Source organism: Chlamydotis macqueenii, chromosome 21, assembly GCF_036417535.1.
Source record: "Chlamydotis macqueenii isolate bChlMac1 chromosome 21, bChlMac1.mat, whole genome shotgun sequence".
Lineage (NCBI taxonomy): Eukaryota > Metazoa > Chordata > Aves > Otidiformes > Otididae > Chlamydotis > Chlamydotis macqueenii.
In genome coordinates this window covers 2,063,084-2,086,631 of record NC_141576.1, presented here as the reverse complement: position 1 = coordinate 2,086,631, position 23,548 = coordinate 2,063,084, and the positions used below count along the sequence as shown (strand labels likewise).

The window sequence follows — 23,548 nt, the reverse complement described above, 5'->3', positions numbered from 1 at the left end:
AACCCTTTGATAATGCAAACTGATTCTTTAATCCTAGACGAGAAGAAATCCCATTGGTTTGTGACAAAGCTTGTTCTGTTTGGGTGCTCCGTGTGCCTAACACCACTCTAACCAGATTTGACCTACAAAGCAGAACTGGGTCTTTATTGGCTGCCATCAGGCAGCTGCCAGTGGGATGGAAACGTTTCACAAAGCGGTCTGGTTCTTATCTGACCTGACACTGATTGACAGGACTGGGAATCTCACTGGGTAACTGGAAATCCTCGGTACCACTATGGATGATCTGGCCAGTTGTTAAACTGTCCACAGAGGAAAGAGCCAGCAGAAGCTGTGATTGCTAGTTAACACTTCGGTTTTGCTACTTTTACAGATGACAAACGTGACTAAAGAGCACTGCCTGGAGATCATCAGCAAGTTTGAACCATGCCTGGAGAACAAGAAGGAGGGAGCTCTGGGAATTGATGGTAAGCTGGCTGGTGCAGCTTGTGTGGGAGAGAGGCAACTGTTTAAATGCTTATCAGAATATCGCATTTGTTTGCATCATACACAGCCATAGAATTGTGTCATGTTGTATAGAGTCTGCTTTTCTGTAGGGCTTTTTTTAACATCTACAGTTTGCTGAGGAACCAAAGGGGAAATTGGTACCCTTTGGAAGATTTTGAGAGGTACATATCATGATGAAGCAGCAGTCATTGAAGGTCAGCTGGAGCTGGATGTGTTTTATTTGTGCTTTTGGAAAATACAGTAGAATTTAGTTGCATCATTCCTGCAGGTATTTTTGGAAATCCTTTTAAGTTTTAGTAAGAGGAGTGATCTGATCCAGAGTAAACATGTGAAGTGGGATGATATTACTTAAATAGTAAATCTTCTGCCAGATATTATTGACTCAAGGACAGAGTACGTTCCTCAGGAGTTAGTTTTTGTGCAAAAGTTCTAGGACTTTTTGAAAATCAGTCTTGTCCATTTCTGGGAGTGAAAAGTGGCAAAATGCAAGTTCAGTTTGGTTTGCTGCATGAAGAAGTGGGTAGTTTCTGGTATATTGTGTAAGGTGGTTTTTTGGTTTTTTTTGTTTTTTTTGTTTTTTTCAAAAAAAAACAATAGTTGCTTAGAATAGATTCAGGTCTCTTCTATTTTCAGAGTAAATTTTCAGTTTATTTTAAAGCTTATACTAATGCCAAGTGAGTGTAGCAGTTGACATATTCATGTTTTTATTTTCTGCTTTATAGTCAGTGGCAGTCAAATAAACAATGAATAATCAGGTTCGTTATCTTGCCTTCCTCATAGCTTGGAAGGTCAGATTAGGCTTTTCAGACAATTGTAGTTTTTCGTACTGTAAAGAAAAACTTTTTAAAAACTAGCCTGATCTGTAAAATTGCTTTGCCTAAGAATGGATTGTAAAACAGTTGATAGGTTATGGGTTAGGATTAGAGAGCAGTCCAACATGGGTGACATTCTGCTGAGTGTCTGCTACAGATCTGATCAGGAGGAAGAAGAAGACAGAGTCATTTTGAGGCAACTGGGAAAAGCTTAACATTAGCAGGCTCTGCTCCGTACGGGAGACTTTAACCACTTCAGTATCTTGCTGGAAGAGTGACAGGAGACAACATGTCTAATCTAGAGCTTATCTAGCGCAGGAGGTTTCTAGAGTGCATTGATGACAAGAGTGAACAGAGGTGACTGAGAAGCTGACGAGGGACACGTTGCTGGTTTTGGTACTGACAAAGAAGAACAAACTGCTTAAAAAACAGATATTTAGCTGCATGCATATACGTGTATGCACATGTGCGCAGGTGTCCACACACACACGTGGAGAAGTTATTTTTCTCATGTCTTCTCCACACCTGGAGGCACTTCAGTAGTAGTAAAATAATAGTACAGTGTTCTTTGCCCATTCATACTCATTCATGTGTCTGCATTGCCTTGCATCCTCAGCTGCAACAAAAAGGACAAAACTGTGTTATTTATAGTATTGTTTGTTTGCAGGTTTCACCAATTACATGCGAAGTCCATCAGGGGACATCTTCAACCCAGACCACTACCAAGTGAATCAGGACATGAGTTATCCTCTGAGCCACTATTTCATTACCTCTTCACATAATACCTACCTCATGGGAGATCAACTGATGTCCCAGTCTAGGGTGGACATGTATGCATGGGTGCTACAATCTGGCTGTCGTTGCGTAGAAGGTAAAGATCAAACACCAATCATCAGTAGGCTCCGTAGTTTTGTTTCTCCTCTCTAAAAGAAAACTCATGACCTCTGCAGAAGACATGGTAACTGGGTAGAGGAAAAATGGAAATATGATTGTAAATGAGTATAAGGTTAGGCAAAATCTGAGGAGGGCTAGAGATGTCCAAGTCTTGGCTTTGTTTGTGGTGTGAGAAGCTTGGCTAAGATTCACTGCTTTCCTTCTCAGGTTTAGCAGTAGCATAATACAAGTAATGCTATACTATGTCATCTCTCTTCCTGTCGTAATACTCCTCAGCACTTACTAAATGAAATCTTTTTTGTTTGGGGCTTTCCCAAACAATGAACCTGGTTGCCTGAACGCAGTAGAATATCAAGGCCAGGGAGTTTCTTCAAAGGAAGGGCGTTCAGCACAGTGAGAGGGAGACAGAGATGAAGGGTGGGAATGAACTTGTACCTTGCTTTGCTGGGTACATGTGTGACTGTGTTGCTGCAGGGAGTTGCAGGGTCTCGTAGTCTTCCACAGATGGTGGCCCCAGATGTTCCTTGTCTGATGGGTGTCATTGTTTCTGTTCTACAGTTGACTGCTGGGATGGGCCGGACGGTGAACCAATTGTCCACCATGGATACACTTTGACTTCCAAAATTCTCTTCAAAGATGTGATTGAAACGATCAACAAATATGCCTTTGTCAAGAATGAGTATGTACACAGTCTGGCAACTTTTGAGTCTCAGGGCTGTAAACTGGAGCGTTCCTGGGTGTCCTTTAAAGGCAGTCAGTGAAAATCCTGAAAATCCTGTTCCTGCCTAAGCCGGGCAGAATTCTGAGTTGTTTTCTGTGGGGAGAAAGCCTTCAGAAAGAAATAACAAGGCAAAACTGACTGAGTAGGGGCATTCCGTACATAGTTGTGCATCTGTCTTTATCCCATTCATAGAAGACAAAAGGATGAACATGTTTTGACGGTGAATGTTTTTAGCAAATAGCTGATGGTTTAACCACGTGCCTCTGGACGTGCACTCCAGTGATGCCAAGGCTACAGTTGGCTGGTTGCTCCAGGGGTAGGAAGCAAGTCAGGCAGCAAAGGAATACAAAGAGACAGGAGCCCAGCTGTGGAGAAAGTGGAGTGTTCAAGAGAAACAGATTATTTTCCCTACCTGTGCATTGCTCAGGAAATCAGAGAGTTACACAATGGAAGTTTCACACATCTTGGCAGTACTGTCCTCCTCCGAAGAGTCAAAATGTGTATGTCAACATATATATATATATATTTAAGATAAATAAATTTATCTCTGTAAAAGTTTCCAGTAGCTTCTCCAAAGCAGTCCCTCTGCCTTCATCAGCAGAGCTGAACTTGCACTGAAATTTTGGCCCAGCCCACTTGTTCTGAGCCTGATGTTTTTGGAGTTGGCCTGAAGACATGGTAAATAAAGCAGAGGAAAGCTGAGCAGCAGAATATATAGCAATGTTTCTGAAATTGTCGCAATTCTTAAAGCTTTACAGAAAGGTCAACTGGGACTGCATTACAACTTATTATTTGTGGTGGGTTTTTTTCTTGATAAATATTGATGCTCATCAGAGTTCGGTACTGAACGAAACATATTTCAGACTTGCAGGTATTTTCTTCCCCAGGACAGGCTGGAGGCATAGCTGTTGGTGAGCTGCAAATTCAGCTAAGGAGCTGCTTCCTGCAAAGCTAGGAATTGAACTGTAGTCATCAACTGGGAACGTTTTGTGCCGAAGACATTGTCTGGCTGAAAGCCTCATTTTTCCTGATGAGGAGCTAATGAGGGCCAGTGTCAGGACAGACATCTTTTTATTCATAATTAGTTTTTAAATTAATGAATCCCTCATAATTCAGCCCTACAAAACTGCACTGTATACTGGCTTTTACGCTTATCCTAAAAATGCACCATCTCTAAACCAAAATCCATCTTCAGGGTGCTTCTATATGGCACCAAACACACTGGAATCGATGTTTCACAAATCTTATCTTGATGCTTTTTTGTACAACTGGGGATTGTTACTTCTTGGCCTCAGCCTGGAGAATCAACAATAAAAAAAAAAATCTAGAAATAATACTGACTGTAGAAGAGGCTTTACCTGCAGAAGTGTTTGTATGACACTGCTCTGTTGCTAGCTAGAAAAGTTTTCATGGAAGAACTAATGACAGGTTTATAACTTGGTTTTTGGAAGTGGGAAGGTAAAAACAAAGCCCCTTTGGGGATCTTTCCAGTTCTTGGGACCTTTTACCTGTGAGAGTACAAAAGGGCTGAAGCGCAGATTGGAGAGGAGAGTTGAAGGCACTGGCTCTTAGGTTTTCCTTATGTGTGGCTTGCTGGAATTGCTTTGGTATGAAGTGGAGATCAGGACTGGGTAGTGTAGGAAGGTGAAAAGTGTGCTCTGGAAAAAAAAATGCATCAAATCAGATTGCAGAAATTTAATTATCCCGTGGCTGTCAAAAATGGACCATTCGGTTTGGAGCGAGTAGTGGGGCATCAGTGCCCACACTGATTTATTCAGCCCCTTTGGATTTCAGTGGTAGTGGTGGTGATGTCTGATACAGGGATGGCTCCGCCCATAATAACCCTTCTCCTCTGTGCTAGAAAAGCTAAATCTGCAGTTGTTGATACTTGCTTATGTCTCCGCCAGGTACCCTGTTATCTTGTCAATTGAGAACCATTGCAGTGTCATTCAGCAGAAGAAGATGGCTCAGTATCTTACAGAAATTCTGGGGGACAAGCTGGATCTGTCTTCTGTGCACGGTGATGATTCCAGCACGCTCCCTTCACCAGCAAGTCTTAAAGGAAAGATACTGGTTAAGGTAAAAACCTGTTTTGTTTGTTCCATCCCTCTTTGTTTGTGATGATTATGATTTCTGCCTGGTTATAGCTTAACATTTAAGTCAGTTTACAAAAACCAGTCTTTAAGAACCTGGTACTTAAAGTTCTGAATAAACGCCTTCTCAATCAGTAAGAAATGGGTTGCATGCTTTGAGTAACTTCTCTTTTTTTTTTTTTTTTTGAAGGAAAAAAAAAAAAAAGTGTGATAGCAAGAGCTGCATGCTAACCTGCCTATGCCTTTCATTTTATCTTCTAGGGGAAGAAACTTCCAGCCAACATCAGTGATGATGCAGAGGAAGGTGAAGTTTCTGATGAGGACAGTGCTGATGAGATTGATGATGACTGTAAACTAATGAATGGAGATGTAAGTTAAGTGACCATTTGAATGTAAACGTGTGCTATGTTTTGCATTCCTGTGAGAAGAAACCTTGTACGAGTTCTCTGGAATGTGGATGTGGTCTTATCTTTGGGATTCATCTTTAGGTTCTGAACCTTCACGGGGACAGATGTGACAAAATGCATACTAGGCAGCACCAGTTCTAGTGGTTATGTTTCAAGTCTGGAATTTTGTCTTTTAATATTTTAAATAGTAATATCTCATGATTCTTTATTGCATCGTAGTGTTCTTCCCCTCAAATGCAAAAAGGAAAATAAAATTTCTACTCATGTCAAATTGTGGTCATTGTTACAGAGCATCTCTTTGGCTTGCTGAGTGCTGGGTCAGTTGATTTTTGCTGTGAGGATGTGTTAAAAAGGGAGAATATTTTAATATCTGCTTGCTTCAATCTGAAAATCTCTATTTCTTAATCCTTTTTAGAAGTCAGGTTTTGGTCACTTCAATCTTCTGACAAGTGACATTGCATCGTACAGAGCCAATATAAAATACCCAGCAAAACCATTTAATTTCATAAACTAAATTGCCTTGAGGAGAGATTGCATTTCCAGTCCTCTCTCCCTCAGGCTATTTCCTCGTTTTCTGTTATGGGTTTGATCCTTTTCACCTAAAACTAAAAGAGAAACTTCTTTATGAATAAGTCTAGCAAAGGGGGAAAAGAATTTGTTTGTTTTTAAAAATTAATATGTTTTAGCATATCACTTTTCAATATTTTAAAGCTAAGATCTGTGATGTTTTAATACTTCATATTTTCTGACACTTTCTTGTTACGTGATGCATCTTTTCAAAGTGGAAGGTGTTGGACAGACAGTGGTGATACAGTTCAGTCCAGGAGGCTTTCCAGCTGTGTAAGACCTGCCCTGGTATCAAGGCCATGACCATTTGAACAGGGAGAAAATGGGTTGAAAGCCAGACCAAAAGCTTTTACAACCCACTTAGGGGCTACCTGTATAGTCGACTGTATAGGGAAACTAGAATTATGCAAATGGCACAAAATGAGAATTGGACATTTCTTGACTTTGGAACTTCACTGTGATCACCAAAGTTTGCTCAGCTTGCTTTCCAGTTCTTTTGTCTGTATCCCAAGCACGGCGGACTGTTTGCAGTATCCAAAGGGAACAAGGCAGGTTTAACCACACATACACTAGTTATAAAAAGAAGTAAAGTAATGTTTATTTTTCTTCAATTAAACAAATGGAGAAATGAATGCCAGTAAGAGGAGTGTAGTCTTTCATAATAAAACGAGGTAGTAACATGTTGTGGCTGGGTGGGTTTATTCTCACTAAAGGCTTGGTAGCCATTGCTTTGCTGACCTCATTGTCTTTGTTACTAACAGTTCGCTTTGCTGTGAGGTTTACTGATGCTTCAAATCTGAGATTTGCTACACCTGGTTTGCTTTCCAAGCCAAATTTTGAAGAGCTCAGAAAATCATCGCTTGTTTCGTGACAAATTTAACTGGGAATTCTTAAGGCCTACTGAGAAAACACAATCTGTCACCTCTTAAAAGACCTGGGATTGTGAGTTTCTGCCTCATGGATGAAAAAGAAAACTCTAGATTTCTATTTTTTGTTTCCCCACTTCCTCACATGGGCTATGATGTACACAGGAGGGAACAGGAGTTCTCTTACATTTTCGCCTTGAGCTGCTGAAATAAAGATTCTAAGGCTTCTCCCATTCCATCCAGTAGAGTCCTGCATCTGTTGTAGCTGCAAAGTCAACCTTGACATGGCATTCATGGCATATGAATGCTGTCCATCAACACCAGCGTGTGAGAGAAATACCATCTACTCAGTTTCCACAAGTAGCCATTACCATTAAATTCCTGTGAAGAGTGGCTTATTGGACAGCATGCTGGAACAGATCCAATTTTTTACTAAGTATGTGCTGCAGAGCACAGCGTATGTTAGTCCAGTTCAGTCTGGGAAGTCATCTCTGTAATAACTGTTTCTATGTTAGCACATCCTTGGCTTGCAACAGACATTACTCTGAATAGCTCTGCAAACGGTCAGTCTTGGTTTAATTAGAACTGCTTAATTAGTTGTACTCTCTCATCACTTCAGGTGATCTGTTTACACTTTAGATCAAACATCTACTTCAGGGCCTCTACGTTTCCGTACCGTACAGTAACCCTGATACTGAGCTGCAGGTAACTGCTTCACGCGATGCAAGTGAAGAACCTCTTTTTCTTTTTTCTTGCACATAACATTTTAGTTTGCGTCAATCCTGGCTGGAATTACTAAGCCTTTTTTCATCATTGCCTAGTTTAATGATTCTGTTTTGTTTGTAGGCTTCTACTAATAGGAAAAGAGTGGAGAATATTGCAAAGAAAAAACTTGACTCATTGATAAAGGAATCCAAAATCCGTGACTGTGAAGATCCAAACAATTTTACAGTTACCACTCTACCGTCATCAGGAAAGTCTGGTCTAAAATCAGATAGTAAGAAGGTGAGCATGTTTTATTACATAAATAATATCATATAACTTATATAAAAGCTGTATTATGAGGAAGAATACTTCTTGCATTTATGTCCATTTAGTAGAAGCTTCTTTTCAATTTGCTGATAATGATGTTTTAATTTTAGCTGGTTTTAGGATTCACACTTGGTGCAGAGGGAAGGTCTGTTATTGCAGATGAATAATGAAGTATGGCAGTCCTTCAAAATACAAATTGAAATGCTAACCACCTTTTTCTCCAAAGTCCAGTGACTTTCTCCAATGACTTCCCAGAAAGAAGTGTTTAGAATTTGTTATGTTTTATTAGCTTACTGAATAAATCATATATTACTGACTTCAGATTCATAGCTGAATTCGTTCAGTTAGTGATGATGCCAGGTGAACATCACTGTCAGATACACAAAGCTTTTTTTCTTGCTCACACAGCAATTGGAGCATGAAATGTACACATGAAATGACTTTTCAAGAGAGAGAATTTTATTTTCCATTATAAAAAGTGCATCTGAAAGTTGGGCTTTTTTTTCCTTGGTTCTCTATGTTCTATGCATTTACATTGCTATTCTAATTTTGTACTAATGCTTATTTATGAAAATGTACTCAGCCCACAGACTACACTTCGTGAACTTGGGGCACTGTCATTTTAGAATTTGTAACAAGCCACAGAAAGCTTAGGAAGATTGTTGCATGCAAATGGAGAACATTGGAGATCTGCCAATAATGAGCAACTAACTAGGGATTAAAACTGGGTGAGAACTAAAAATCAGCTTCCCCAAACTTTCGATGGCATGAGTTTTGTATGGTCTTTTAAGCCTAACGATTTACGTAATGTATCAGTTATTCTTGTAAGAGCACCTACAAGGCCAAGGCTTCAAGAATCCTTTTGTGTAGGTGTTAACCGGAATAGTCTGTGTTTTGTTAGTCTAGGGAACAATAAAACCATAAGGTCATCTTTAAAAACCAGAGGCACTGATGAAGCATATACATTTTTAGGGTTTATGAGCATTTTGTTTCTTCCTTACTGTGGAGCATCCTAGTAAAACTGCGTAATTGGCAGAAGTCAGTCATGTTAAAGAACGCTTTTAAAATATTAACCTACAAACCAGTCTGGTGTCAATGCATGTATGTGGCATGAGGGCATTCAAACTTTGCCTGAAAATAAAATTGAGGTTAGATATTTGTGTGATTTCTGTCTGCTCTGAAAGTTCCTATGGACAAAGATCACTGCAGTTATTGCTGGGATACAAGGTCTGGTACTCAGCTTATGTTTAAAAAAAAAGGGCCTGCATTGGTCTGGTCCAGTTCTACTGACACTTTAGGGAGGATTGCTTCCCACACTATTTCTGATAATATTCAAATACGCTGTCTGTCGCACTCTATTTGATCTGCTACATGATTCTTTCTGTTCAGTTGCTTCAGAGTAAACTTGAGGATGATGTGGAATCTGGGGAAGACTTCAGTACCAGTAAACGGCACAGCCGGTCACTGATGGGCAGTTTTTCTAAACGCAAGGTGAGCCACTTCGTAGATTAGGCCTACGCTAGATGTCATATTCTTGGATAAGGTTTTTCTTTGCAGACAGTGCTGGAGAAGAGCATCATAACTGCATTTTCTGGCAGAGGCTTGCTGTCAGACTATTCACAGAACAGATACGCTGGGTAACTGGTTATAATTGTGCATAACAGGTAGTTTCCATTTACATCAAGGTCTAAAAGTATCCAAGATCTAATCTGAAAAATGTAAAAATTAATTTGCACCTTTTATCTGAGGATTGGTGATTCCTTTATAAAAAGGCTCTGACCTTGGACAGAGTCTTCCCCATGTGCATGTCTATCGTTCTGCAGTGCTGAGTATTACAAAAGCTGTCATTTCCCCTCTTCTGTAAGTAACATACTCATCAGCATAAAAAAGCAGAATTATATCCAGCTGCTCAAATGTTGATCAGGCAGTGATGATGATATGGTTTTGTTTCCTTGTGGCACAGAAAAAAGGAAGCAAATTGAAAAAGGCAACAAGTCTGGAAGAGGGTGAGGATGACTCAGATTCTCAAGGAAATTTAGCCAGGAGCTCCGTACATTACAGCAGGTTTGTTCACAAGTGATCTGGCAATTTTGTTTCTAAAAAAGACACCTACATAAATGTGCCCAATAAACAGATATGCTCCAGGTCTAGAAGCCAACTTGTTGAAGGCTGCAGGCATGTGACAGGAATCTGGTATAAGGGTAGATCCGATGTTTGCCACAAGATGGTCAGAATGATCTCTTGATGCCATTCAGACTAATTAGCAAAGTAGAGTGGAGCTTGTATGTGTTTTGTGCTCTTACCATCTCTTCCAGCTGACATACAGGCCATTTAACTGGTGGCCCAGTGAATCCATTAAGGTGGATTTGCAGTGTATCAGGTCCCCAGATGATTTTTTTGTTTGTTTGTTTTATAATTTGCCACATGAAGCTGTAATGACATTCAGGTGATGATTTTTTCTTTTGAAATTGCCTCTTCAAAAACCTAACATCAAAGATCCTTTGCAGAATGGTTGCTTAAGCTTCAAAAGTAAGAAATCAGATCAAGCAGTTCTGTAGGACACTTTGGAAGTTTCTTTGGGAGGTCAGTAGATGTGCTGTTACTGACAACTTGAAGCAAATGAGGAGGATCAGAGCATCACTTTCTTGCTGTTTCTCTGGGATTTAAAAAGTGGGTTTTTTGTTAGCACTTGACTTGAGAAGTAAATACATATGTGAAGAGGTACTCCACCCTTTGGTCAAAGCAATTTAGAGTCCTCCCCACTAGATCTTAGTAGGTGAACACTTACGTCTGCCATGTAAGAACAGGACTTACTCGTTCTGTATACTTTCATGTTGGTTCCACAACTTCTGTGCTTTGCCGTGACCATCTATGTGGTATAAAACTATTAACTAACTCCTTGGTGAAAGAAAACCTTCTTATATTTCTTTATTCTGATTTATTTTGAAATTTTAAAGATTAAAATGTACCCCTTAATTAATGGGAAATTAATTTGTTTTATCTTGCTAGGATCAACCGACAGAAGAAAACAATGAAGCTGTCCAGGGCGCTCTCTGACCTGGTGAAATACACAAAGTCTGTTGGCATCCATGATGTTGAAACTGAAAGTAGGTTGAACTAAAAGTCTGCTGAAAATAATTGCTATACAAAGAGATTGAAAGGTTTATATTCGTACATACTTTCTTATTAAAAGCTAGTGTTCTCTTTGTTTCTCCCTCACCCTGAAAAGTTGCTAACAGAAGAGCTGCACACACTAAAGCTAGATTATTTTGAAGTAGCCGACCACTTGCCATTCAGAATCCATAAAGTGAGCCTAGAGTTGTATGACAGCTTCCACAAAGGAGACAAAGTTACTACAGCTAGTAAGTGGTACACATGTAGTCTTTGCTAGCTTGTATGAAAACTGCTACACAACACTTACATCCCGAGAAGTAATAGAGGACTTAGTTATGGTAATGGTACGGCAGAATGGCCTAAAGAGCATTTCTAACTTGAAGTTTAGATTTTTAAGTCGAAGCTGATGAAATATCAGCATTAAATTTCTAGAATATTTCAGTCCTCTTTCTAAGTTTTCCACATATTATTTGACAGGAATCAAGTTTTAGTTAAAAGTATCAGACAGAGAGAATTGCTTGCCAGAAAACATACTTTCCTTGAGCAAATTCAAAACATCTTAGAGAACTTTTTAAAAAACTTGTTAATGAAGATTCGGGTCATTAATTATATTCAGCTTCATTTTCCCAACCATAACTCCTCCAATAAGCAGAGTGATCTTGCTGTAATATAAGAAAAGCATAGTTCCCTTTGAGTGGGATGTAATCAAATGATGCTTGATAGTTATAATGAACTAGGGCTACGTAGTTTTGAATGCTTTACCTAGCTAATAAATAAATAAGGGCATTACATCTAATTTCCTCCTCTCTTTTTTGCAGTCTCTTCCAGCTGGCAGGTTTCATCTTTCAGTGAAACAAAAGCCTACCAGATACTGCAGCAAAAGCCAGCACAGTATCTGCGTTTCAACCAGCATCAGTTGTCCCGCATCTACCCGTCATCTTACCGTGTGGACTCTAGCAACTACAATCCCCAGCCGTTCTGGAACGCTGGCTGCCAGCTTGGTGAGCAGAAAGAAAAATTGTTTGTTTTTGTTTTATTTTGGGAGGGAAATTTTAATAGGAGCTCTGGAATCACTCCTTAAAATACTACGAGTTCTCTGCTTATCCAGCTTTACTGACAGCTGAGTCCTCCTTGGTACTGTCTGTGTTGTTAGCTAGATAGATTACCTCAGACATGCATCTAACATGCAGGTAGTTGTCTGATAAACGGAAATAAATGAACTTCTCAAATGCAAGAGGACTTCAGATTTCAGGCTCTTTTGGAGAGCTTCTCTCCCTGAAGCTGTGATGTATGTTATGTAAGAGAATTCTTTTTCATAAAACATTTGCGTTTTTGCATCCAAGAAGTCAAATGTGAAAATGTACTTAGCTGTCCTTCCTTTAACTTGGTTCTACAAACAACAAGTAAGTAATATAAGTAATATACCTTTTTTTTTTTTTTTTTAAATAGTTGCACTAAACTACCAGTCAGAGGGAAGGATGCTGCAACTGAACCGGGCCAAATTTAGTGCCAATGGGAATTGTGGCTATGTCCTCAAACCAAACTGCATGTGTCAAGGTAAGAAACATGAGCAGAATAATTGGATCACTTATTGCATCAGAAGAGTGGGTGTGGATCCTTATTATGGTTTGTTTAAAAATGCATTTCTGATGCTAAAGGCAAATAAGCCAGGACGTATCCATAAATGAAGTAATCCACAAAATTGCACTTCTTTCACATTATGTGATTTCTCATTCTTACAGGCATCTTTAATCCAAATTCTGAAGACCCACTGCCTGGTCAATTAAAGAAACAGCTGATTCTAAGAATTATCAGTGGTCAACAACTCCCAAAACCACGTGATTCCATGCTGGGAGACAGAGGAGAGGTATGGGACAATCGGTGATTGTTCTTCTGTGTTAGAGAAGGTTTATTTCCACACTGACTGGGCTAAGGATGAGGATTTAACTTCCTGCAGTTGTCTGTCAAGAGGCATAGAGCATTAATAAATCAGGTCATTAGCATCCTAGATCTTTAGGTGGTTTTCTTCACTTCTAAGCATCACAGCAATGCTTTGTTTTTCCTCCAGTTGTCAATACTGTGCCTCCAGGGGAAGCAAAAATGGGCAAATAACCTCATAGTGATGATTTTCTCCTCATAGTACTCCATAGTACTCTAAATGTCCTCCTTCCTCCAAAACACCCTTGCAAATAGAGCCAAGTCAGTCTGGCTCTTAAAAACTGTAAACGTAGAAAACTGCTGAGCTTGTCAGGCAAGGCAAGCAGAGTTTGTGGGGAGTCCTTCCGTCTGCCTGCGTGAATCTGCTCCTGGTTCTCCTTCTGGCACAGGATTATTACATGTTTTCTTTCTGTCCTTCATTTTGGCTTCTGTTGTGTGAGGTTTTTTTTATGCTCTCTTATTTGTTTCATAAAACCCCTGGCAACTTCACTTAATGAAATATCAGACTAAAAGGAGCCAGACTTGCAACCTTTTGGCAACTTTCTTCTTCATTTCTTGTGCTGTTTATTGCTGTTGCAATGTCATCCACGTGACTTTATTAAATATTTGTCTTTAATGAACGCTAGAATGAAGTTTTGCCAGAATTAAAGTTTCCTTTTAGCAATTAGAATCAAACCTCTCAAATGAATTTCTACATGCTTCAATTTTATATGAATTTTGCCATCAGCCTCCAAATACTCCACAGAATATTTAATTAAAAGAGGTCTCAACAGAGTCAAGGGCTTCCTAGTCTTAGGTAGTTACAGCAACCTTCTACAAGACATGCTCTGGTTTTTCAAGCTTACATTCTAAGCAGACTTTTTTTCCAGCAATAGAAGGTAGTAACAGGAGATGAAAAATCCGATCGGCCAGAGGCAGAACTCGTATCTCCCATTTGTTTTGACCATTGCCTTGTCCATTGTGTCATGATGACACTGAGACTTTTAACAGATGATTCTCTTCAGGATTTTTTTAATCTTGCTGCGTTAGAACATATTTATCGTAATGTCTGTTCTGAATAGATTTTAAAGCTTTTACTCAAATATCCGCTAAATTAGAAAATGTTCTTCATAAGACCAGTGTTTAAAGTTCATTTTAGAATAGAGAAATAAAATAGAGCAGAGAAATTATTCCAAATGCATACAACATGATTACTCTAAATTATGCTTTTAGGGGGTTTAACCAGAGATCTCTTATCAGCGTAATAATCCGTTACAGAAGGGCTCAGGACCAATAATTATTAAGATAATAGCATAAAATGCCCACATTGTAAAAGCCATGTGCTTGAATTTCATCTTTGTCATTCTTTCTTTTCAATATTTCTTACTTTCTTTTTTCCAGATCATAGATCCATTTGTTGAAGTAGAAGTTATAGGCTTACCTGTTGATTGCTTCAAAGAACAAACTAGAGTAGTTGATGATAATGGTAAGATTATGTGGGTTTTTATGTTTTTATGGCTGAAATTTGGTGCTTATTATGGAAAAGCACTGAAAAATTGATTTAAGCATTCTTGATGTTAATCAGACTTGGATCTTGAATTGTTCGACTGAGTTGGTATAATGTTGTGAAGGTCTTGGTGTAAAACAAGTTCTTTGTCTGACTTCCCATTGTGTATCAGAGAAGGGTGTTTTGGGCTTGCTATGGTCAAAAGAAAGTCAGGTTCTCCAAACACCTCCTGAAAGCAGGGCCAACCTTAAGCAAGATCCAACTTTGTCTCTTACAAATTCTTGTGCTGTTGTGTCTCCCACTGAAGTGAGTGGGAGGACTGGATTTTCCAAGAACAATGATCAAACTATTAGGAAAACTAGAATGACATGGCAGTTTAGGCATTGCTTACGTAGGCATTCTTCTTTCTTCTCGCATCTCGTGAACGAAATATCTAAAAGCCAATTTCTTCATTTCAAGGTTTTAACCCAATGTGGGAGGAAACGTTGGTGTTCACAGTGCACATGCCAGAGATTGCACTGGTTCGGTTCCTTGTGTGGGACCACGATCCCATTGGGCGTGATTTTATTGGGCAGAGAACGATAGCTTTCAGCAGTATGATGCCGGGTAAGTCAGAAATGGTGAAATTCTAGTCATGGGTCCAGGTTATTAAATGCCATTTCCTGTCAGTTTCCTATTTCTGTATTCTATTCAGTCTTCTTTCTCATTAAAACTTCCATGTATATTTTTCTTTTCTTTCAAAATGAAGAAAAAAGGTTGTGTTTAAGACTGAAAACAAACACCCAGTCTCAATGAAATGACCTTGGTTTCGCAGTATTAATAACAGACTGTAAGTTCTGAGGAGGAAATGTAGGCAAGTTTAAATCACAGATTGACAGCAGCAATAATGGATGTAGGGGAAAACAGGACATGAGTTTGGTTTTTTTTTTATAAATAAAGGGGATAAGAAGAAATGGCAGTTAAGTTTGTAGGTGGTGTGACCCTTAGATAACTGAGTGTGGCTAGATGACACACAAGCCTGGATGCTTATTGCAGGGAGAGGCTGGGCAAAAAAAAAAGTGGTTGATTACTTTTGCTGTTGATGAAGGGAAAGGTTCTTTCTATCACCTGTTTCAACTCCTTGTCAGCTTTGTTGGCTCTGTTTCAGGTTACCGACACGTGTACCTGGAAGGTATAGAAGAGGCGTCCATCTTTGTTCATGTGGCCATTAATGACATCTGTGGTAAGGTGAGTGCCTCCGGTGTGATCTCATACAGCTCGCACACGGAAATGAACTGACGGGATTTCGTATCACGCTAGGGAAGCCCAGGGAGTTAAGGTCCAAGCTAACAGATTTGTTCAACTATCGCAAACTTCATCTCTGTGATTGTCATGGTAGCCTGAGATCTTCCTGGAGATAAAGGGAAGTCTTAGGAAAAGTTACAGAAAGGGTTTCTTGCAGCGCCTTTTTGGGGGAGCCGCAGGGGAAGGTTATTTCACTGCAGCATGCACAGATTTATATCAATAATTACGGTTGTGTCCAGTACAGTAAGGGCTGCACAGAGTCGTACACCTGAACCGTCAGCGCTGGTTGCCTGCACAGCTTATTCTGTAAAGGCTCTGTCTGCCTGATACTTTCACATTTTAAATTTAATGGTTATTTGCTTTGGGGTTTTTCCATAATAACAGTTAAAATGCAGAGGAAAGATGATCCTACTGACAGTTGTTGGACTTATGTTCACTCATTATCTGTTATTAAGAGTGCGTTTGCTTCACATGCAGGAGAAATACACCTATCTGGGTGCTAGATCTAAATTCACATGAATAGCTCCAAACTGAAAGTAAAGCCCTAATTCCAAACTTTTCCTAGGCCAGCTGAGAACCAGATAGCTTCTTTCCTCGTGGTTCACTGGATTTGGTTACTTCTGTGGTATTAATTTCAATGGAATTCAGGTAGCTAAGTATCTTACAGTGCCTTGAGAATCCCCAAACCAGTTTATATCCACTTGCGGTGACAGGCTGAGCTTTCTGTAGTAGCAAGCTGTAATATCAGCATCGGGACAGCAGACGGCAGCGTTGAATAGACTGGGAATTCTGAGTTCTTACCGTGTGGTGCTGTTCATGTGAAAGGAATTGAATTAAAACAATTCTTAAAAAGCAAAATTGATTAGTTAACTTCATCAGCTTCCAAGTCACTGCTCTTTGTAGCAGTGTTTCATGAGAGACACTGTTCATAGTTGCTGTAAATGTTTTAAGAGTTTTCACCTCAAATGTTCTTTGGCAAAATTGCAAGGCATTATCTCTTTTTTAACCCCTACTTTACCTAGCCTTTCATAATTATTTGCTCTTATTGGCTTCTTCCTGAGTAACTGGCTGATGATAGTTATAATTTGCAGCGGGGCAACGTGCCCGTTTAAATTTGGGCAGCTATTTTGAGGACATTAGATTTTCTTGGTAAGTGTTTTAAACAACTGAAAGACCCTTGTGTATCAGGGTGTCTCCTCCCTGTCCTTATCCACTAGCTTCCAATCTGCTGCACTGATTTGGTTTTTGTGGTTGCTGTATTCCCTTGTCACGTTCCAAGGCTGTTAGAGATCCCTTATTGCCTCTCATTATCATTGCGGTGTCTTTGGGTTTGCTGGTGTTAAGATGCTGGTGCTGTGCACTGATATGATTAAAATACAAGGATTTGAAAGGAAAGGTTGTATGTGGAGCTTTTAAAAAAATTATAATTTTTAATAAGAGCTACTGAAAATATGGGACAAATACTACACAGCCCTTTCTGTTTTGGTCTCTCTGAATCACACTCTGCTTTGATTTTTCAGTTAACAGAAATTTGAGCAGAAAAATCATCTCAGTTACCAGCCTGGTTTTACCCATCTTTTATTAATCCAGATATTCTGATGCAAACACTAACATTTTGGGGCTTTTTTCTAGATGTAGATATTCCACCCTCTCAGTCACTTAATATTACTGAAGCAGAGTCTAAGATTTTTTTTTTACCTTAACTTGTGTTTAACTGAAATCTCTTTCTCGATTGCACTGTTTCCTGGAGACGCTTTGCTTTGTCTCTGTCTCTTCTGTAGTCTATTCATGCATTGCAGGATTTCTTGTGTTTTTCTAGATGTGCATATCTCTGAGATCCACCCTCACTGTTGTTTTGCCTTTACTCTGTCTGTTTGTGATTTCAGTGGGCTTCTCTATGTCCAAAAAAGTCTACTTTTAGAAGCAGAGCGTTTTTAGACACCTTGAAGGTACCCCCTCCTGTCTCAGGGAGGTGTAGTGACCACCACCACACACCTGCATGCCTCCAGTTGCATCAGTGTTCCCTTATTAGCATTTTGAAGCTCTTCAACTCATGTCACGTGAATTGCGACATTTGACTTGGTCAGTTCTGTTGGTTGGGTCCTTGATCCGCCGGAGAGCCTTCCATACATGAAGTAGATCCAGGATAAAAGTCCTTCTGTACCCACCCTTTCTCCCCTCTTTGAGTCTCTACCTCTGCCATCTTTTCTCTAGTGAATTACAATTCAAACCACTTCTTTCACGTGGAAAAGAACATTAACAGTGAATTGTTTGCTAAATTGCGGGAAAGCCTCTTGTGCTGTTTTTCAAGCCCGCTTTAAAGAACGGAATAGCCCTGTAAAAGCTGAACAGGAAGCTGAAAGCACATGTCCTGGATCTCCATCAAAATGGCTCTCTTTTTTTTTATTTTCCTTTTTTCAAACATTTTTTTTTTTTAATCCTAAGTTAACCAAATTTGCCTTTGGGTTCTTGAATCACTCCGTTGATTCAAGCAACAGTGGCTAGCTTAACAAAGACGCACTACCTAAGCTAGAGCGATACCCGGGCCCTGCACTGCGCGTCACCCGTGCCATCAGTGCTTCGCTTTTCTTTTTGTTGGATATTCTTTGTGTCTGTGTATCTATGACAGTGTTTTTCTGGGTTTTGCAAATGTTTATATTGTCTGATCTTTACAGCAATCAGTGAATGTACTTGCCAGCTCGTCTCAATGGGTGCGGAGTGCTTTCTTCCCTTCGCTCCTGAACAAACGCGTAATCTTGTTTTGAAGCTTTCTAGTGAAAGTAAATCCACAATGATCCAAGCAGGCTGTTTGATAGTCTGGCTCTCACGGAAGTGTATCAATATTTAAATTACATTTTCTCTGCCTTGTATGGGAAAAATCAGCTCCTACCTTGTTTATCTTATGCTTTTAAAGGGCATTTTGGGTCCTTTTTTAATCATCTCCTCCTCACACTGGATCTTGGCATGTGGTAACTGAACATCAGTGAATTATAAAAATAATATGCTGAATGCTTTCACTGGGCCTTGTGTCATACAAATAAACCTTGGTCCCGTGTGCCAGATTGCACAGAACACTTTGGAATAAGAGCAGCTTTTAACCCCGGCTGACGGCGCAGTGCAGCTAATACCTGTCTGTTACGTCCTACAAAGCAAAACCTGAAATGCGTAAGCGTGCACTCAAGTATTTTGGGGTGCAAGATAATTTACTAATTTAAATTAAACATTTCTGTGCCGTTGTTTGGCCCTGCAGAAATGTCACCTCGCCTGATGTTACAGGGCAAAAATGGAGCTGACAGCAAGTGCCAACAAGCACGGGTGCTGACCAGATTTTGTCATGACCAGATTTTTATTCATCCTTTATGCTACAGCTCCTAAAGAGAGTCTGGCCTAACTGGGAAGGAAACTACCTCTTTCTCTGCTGTAAGTGGTCTATGTGCAGGAGGCTCTACGAACAGAACAAACCCCCATACCCTTCACCAGGCATCAGCCTGTTGGTTTAACAGTTGGCAAGTACACCTGGAATGTTCACAGGAATGCTGAAACTGTTCCGCTGAAATGGAAATCGGTTGTATGATGGTGGGAGATTGATGATGGTGAATGTATGTTCAATGCTTAAATAAGTACTGACATGTATGAAGTCATGTATTACCACCCTGACTAACTTCACTTGTTCATAGTGTGTTTCTTCAGTGATGAGCACATACCTGAGTGTCTTTGGATAAGTGTTGTATGGTAGGAAATGATCAAAACGTGGCTACACAGGTAGAAAGAGAAATGTTTGATCTTTTGTCACACACATAGTTCAGCTGCTCAATTCCATTGAAGTGTAGAACTCCTTTACACTGAAAAACAAAATAGGATATTCTTTTGTCCACTGTTTATTTGTCAACAGTTCCTAAAGAACGTAAATCTTCATTTGAACATCCAATTTATTATTATTTATTTTATTGATAAATGTGCCTTTTGGTTTTGGGTTTTTTTTACTGTATTTTCCAGCTGGACTTAACTTGGACAAGGCCCCAAAGCTGGTAACAACACTTAAAGATAACATAAGCTTGCAGTATTTGTTGTTTTATTTTTATTATGGTGCAATGGAGAAGCCTTGCTCAGGGTTTCCTGGTGGAGCAGGGTTTGCTAGAACGTGAAGTCACAGTGCAGCAGCTCAGCTGTACTCATTCCTCTGCGGCCGTTCAGAGGAAGCGTTTACACCACGTACTTTAAACTCGGATGCTTTGGGTGCAACACGCCTGCCAGGCTCCACGTACCCTCGGATTCCTGTAGCGAGTTGGTTTCCTGTACCTCCTCCAGGTTCTGCAGTACATCCATGCCGTTAAACTGTTGGGACGGAGTTGTTTTAAATGTGCACATTGTGGAGGAAAACTGAGCCGTGCCTCACAACGCTGTGTGTTTAAAAAAACAAAACTGAAAAGCCAGCCCCCCAGGAAGCACTTCGACTTTAGTCGTAAGGAGTCAGAAACGTGTGATATTACAAACAAACACCTCAGGCTTTGTGGCTTTTAACACACACTGAGAAACTCTTCAGCTTTCAGAATTAGACCCTTGTAGACTGAAGTATTTACATTTTTTTACTTTTTCCTTTCAATATCGAATGTTTATGTTGTAAATAGCCATACGCTAGTTCAAAAATGATGACAAATACAGAGATAAGCCTGGATGCAAAATTTTATCTAAAAACATAGCTGAGCCAAAAAAGATGTGAAATTTTGCAAAGCTGCTGTTACTGATTTTTTTCATTCCTAATCTCTGTCCTGTTTCTGGTTTAGTTATCATGCTGATGTAGGAACGTGGCAGGAGACCCTGTGTGTGCACATGTGAACTGGTCATTTGGACATGAGTTCCTGTGCCCAAAGGAAGATTTGCATTTCATACTAATGACTTTTTTTTTATTGCATTTTATTTTATTTTTATTTTCCAGACCAAACAAGCTCTAGGTCTAAAAGGCCTGTTTCTCAGAAATCCAAAGCAGGCCTCTCTGGACAGTCATGCTGCTGGTCAGCTCCATCGCAAACATTCCTTTAGCAGCCACATCTTGAGACGGACAGCCAGCGCGCCCACCAAGAGCCAGAAGAAGAACAAGAAGGGCTTTCCTGAAATTGCTTTTGACACAAAAGACAACAGCTCTGAAGGAGCCAGTGAAGACCGCGAAGTGGAAGCTGGCTCGCAGCCTCGCTTTGAGCAAGAGCCAGAAAGTGTGTCCCTGTCACCAGCTCCCAGAGGTGGTGGCAGCGGGGAGGTACATGGCAAGGGGTTGAAAGGTAAGGCCCATGGTTCTCGTAAAGCCAAAAGCCAAAGTGGTGCTCCAGGGGGTGCTGCTTTCAGTGAACCCTTACAGAGGTCTAACAGGGTCCGGCTTCAGGAGCACCAGAGCGAGAAGCAAAGCGTCTTTGCACGCTGTGCCATCAACAGCTCTGGTAGGATTGGAGTGGCCACCAATTGCATGAAATGCATGATTGGTTCCAAAGAAAGCCCAGATCTAGAATGCAAGCAGAGTGACAATCCTACCAGGCCTATTGCTAAGGATATACTTCACCATGACCAGTATAGCAGTATAACTGGAGAAGAGAGGTTAGAGCTAGAAACCTGGGCTGTTAGAGGTCAGCCCAGGCGGCAATCAGATTTGCAGTCTTGCAGCAGCCCTGGAACTGCCGATGATCTAACAAGGAGCACCCAGTCTTTTGTGACCCCGGGGAAGAAACATGTTGAATCTAAATGTCACGGATTAAAGGCTCATTCCCGGCAGCGGTGGCAGTGCCAAACAGGTGGCAAGTATGGAAGCACTGTCAACTTGGTTGCAGCCAGCAATGGCTCTATATCCTCCAACTCCAGCAGTCTAGAAAGCCTTGGAAGTCCAGAGTTCCCCAAGCGCTGTTCTGAAACTTCTCGAAGGCAAGTGGGCACCCTACAGAGGGAAATGAATGCCTTGTTCGTTCAAAAATTGGAGGAAATTCGAAGTAAATCCCCTATATTCTTTACTGGTAAGACCAGATTTTCTTCACCCTTCTCCACCTTAGACCACGTCGTTGTCTCAGCTTTCTGCATAGCATCTTTACTTAGAAGCTCCTGTATGTTGTTTTGCTATCAAGAGCTCTTTATCTTTATTTTTGGCAATGACAGAAAAATAGTCTGCATAAATATTTTTATTTTATTTTTTTCCTAGACGTGTCTGGTTTAGATTAGTCCTTTCCATGCCTAGCTAATCATCTGCAGTAGTAAACTGTCAATAGTCCATGAATGTTTGGGTTGTTTGTTCAGGGCTTTTTTGTTTTCTTGGGTTTGGGTTTTTGGTTGGTTTTTTGTTTGTTTTTTTTTTTTAAGTGAATGTGGTATGATACTAAGTAAATTTTAAGATCCAAACCAGAGCATTAAGTAGAGATTGAATATGGGAAACCCACATTAACAAACAGAAATGATATCTAATGTGCACTCTGCTAACAATAAAACCCGTTCCTCCCTCAAAGAACTTGCAAAATGATTGCCGTCAGTTCAGGGGTTATTGGATGGAACTCTCTGGTCTGGGTTATTCAGGAGCTCACACTTTATGAACGTAGCTCACACTTTATGAACGTAGCTCACACTTTATGAACGTAGCAGGCCATTCTGGTCCCAGATGGCTAAATCCCCAGCGTGCAGACATTTACAGAGGTGCTCAGGGTAGTGTGTGTGGTTTGGCTGTGACCTGAGGGCACAGTTGCTTACAACGCAGCAAGGTCTGTGGCCTGGTGTTACCTGCCACCAGCTAAGCGAGGTGGAGGGGTTCGCGTGTCCCAGCTGCAGCGTTCAGTGTGTCCGTTCAAAGGAAAGCTGCTTAAGCTGCAGCGGTTTATAGCTGTTTCAGGCTGGGAATGTGCACGTGGTCACTGGGATCGCGTGGCTGCATCTTTACTCATGAACTGTGTGTCTGTGAAGATGGAGGATAGGAAGGGAGGCAATCAAGGGATACATTTTAATAAGGAAACTGGTTGGTTTTTTTTCTCATGATTTGGCAGGGAGGGGAGGGAAGGGAAGAGATTTTTACAAGATTTTCTTTGTTTCATAGAACTGTGAAGAAGAAGTATAGAACTACAGCTTTTGTCTGTAAGAGCTTCTCTTCAGATCCCTCCCCCTCCCACTACATTGTCCAAGAAATTTGGACATTGATGGTTACATTTGCAGGAACAGTTAGGTGGCTTTGGTGCTTCCCAAGATGTAATCCCTTTTTTTACTAATAGATTCTGACTGCGCACCTATAGTTGGGCTTCTTTGAAAGCCTCATGCAGAAATTTAAAATACTCTGTTTGTTTGATCAACTTAGTCTGGTTGAGTGTCTACAATTTCACTTTCTTTCTCTTTTTAATTCTTTTTTTTACATCTTTTTTTATAATATCTGCTTTGAGCTTTTAGGCAAATACCAGGACAATGCAGGAGGGGGAAGAAGTTTGCCGATTCCCATGACTTGAAACTAATCCAGAGCAACAGAACTCTTTCTGTGCCTCAATTATTGGCATTAGGCTTTTCATAAGCTCTGAGCAGTGTGACATATGAAACCATTTCCCATTATCAGTGCCAGCTCCCCTGCCAGCTCCCCCCAAATCCCTAAATAAATATTGTGATATGCTTGAAATTTGATTAAATCCATCTGACTTCTCAAGCGTGGAATCAGCAAACGTTTAAAATGGTGAGATAGGCACTTGGCCCGGATGTTGATGATCCAGTGACAATCACTGGGGTTGCACAAACAGCACGCTTCCCCCATCCGCCTGCTATTTTAGCGCCTTGGGCCAAGAAACCAAGGAAACCGGCAACGTTAGCCTAATATGGCTGCTTTTCATA

At 40.4% G+C, this 23,548-nt stretch overlaps 1 protein-coding gene across 1 annotated transcript in view; it reads left to right on the top strand.

The window, feature by feature from the left end:
- Positions 1-23,548, top strand: part of PLCH2 (phospholipase C eta 2) — a 102,093-nt gene that overhangs the window by 73,642 nt on the left and 4,903 nt on the right. Inside the window, exons 9-24 of the mRNA XM_086764471.1 lie at positions 371-464; positions 1,984-2,187; positions 2,769-2,889; positions 4,839-5,010; positions 5,286-5,393; positions 7,711-7,869; positions 9,286-9,387; positions 9,860-9,960; positions 10,906-11,003; positions 11,829-12,011; positions 12,460-12,567; positions 12,753-12,877; positions 14,329-14,413; positions 14,894-15,040; positions 15,582-15,661; positions 20,655-20,994. Coding sequence (XP_086620597.1) covers positions 371-464; positions 1,984-2,187; positions 2,769-2,889; positions 4,839-5,010; positions 5,286-5,393; positions 7,711-7,869; positions 9,286-9,387; positions 9,860-9,960; positions 10,906-11,003; positions 11,829-12,011; positions 12,460-12,567; positions 12,753-12,877; positions 14,329-14,413; positions 14,894-15,040; positions 15,582-15,661; positions 20,655-20,994 — 2,227 coding nt within the window. The remainder of the gene's footprint in view (positions 1-370; positions 465-1,983; positions 2,188-2,768; positions 2,890-4,838; positions 5,011-5,285; positions 5,394-7,710; positions 7,870-9,285; positions 9,388-9,859; positions 9,961-10,905; positions 11,004-11,828; positions 12,012-12,459; positions 12,568-12,752; positions 12,878-14,328; positions 14,414-14,893; positions 15,041-15,581; positions 15,662-20,654; positions 20,995-23,548) is intronic.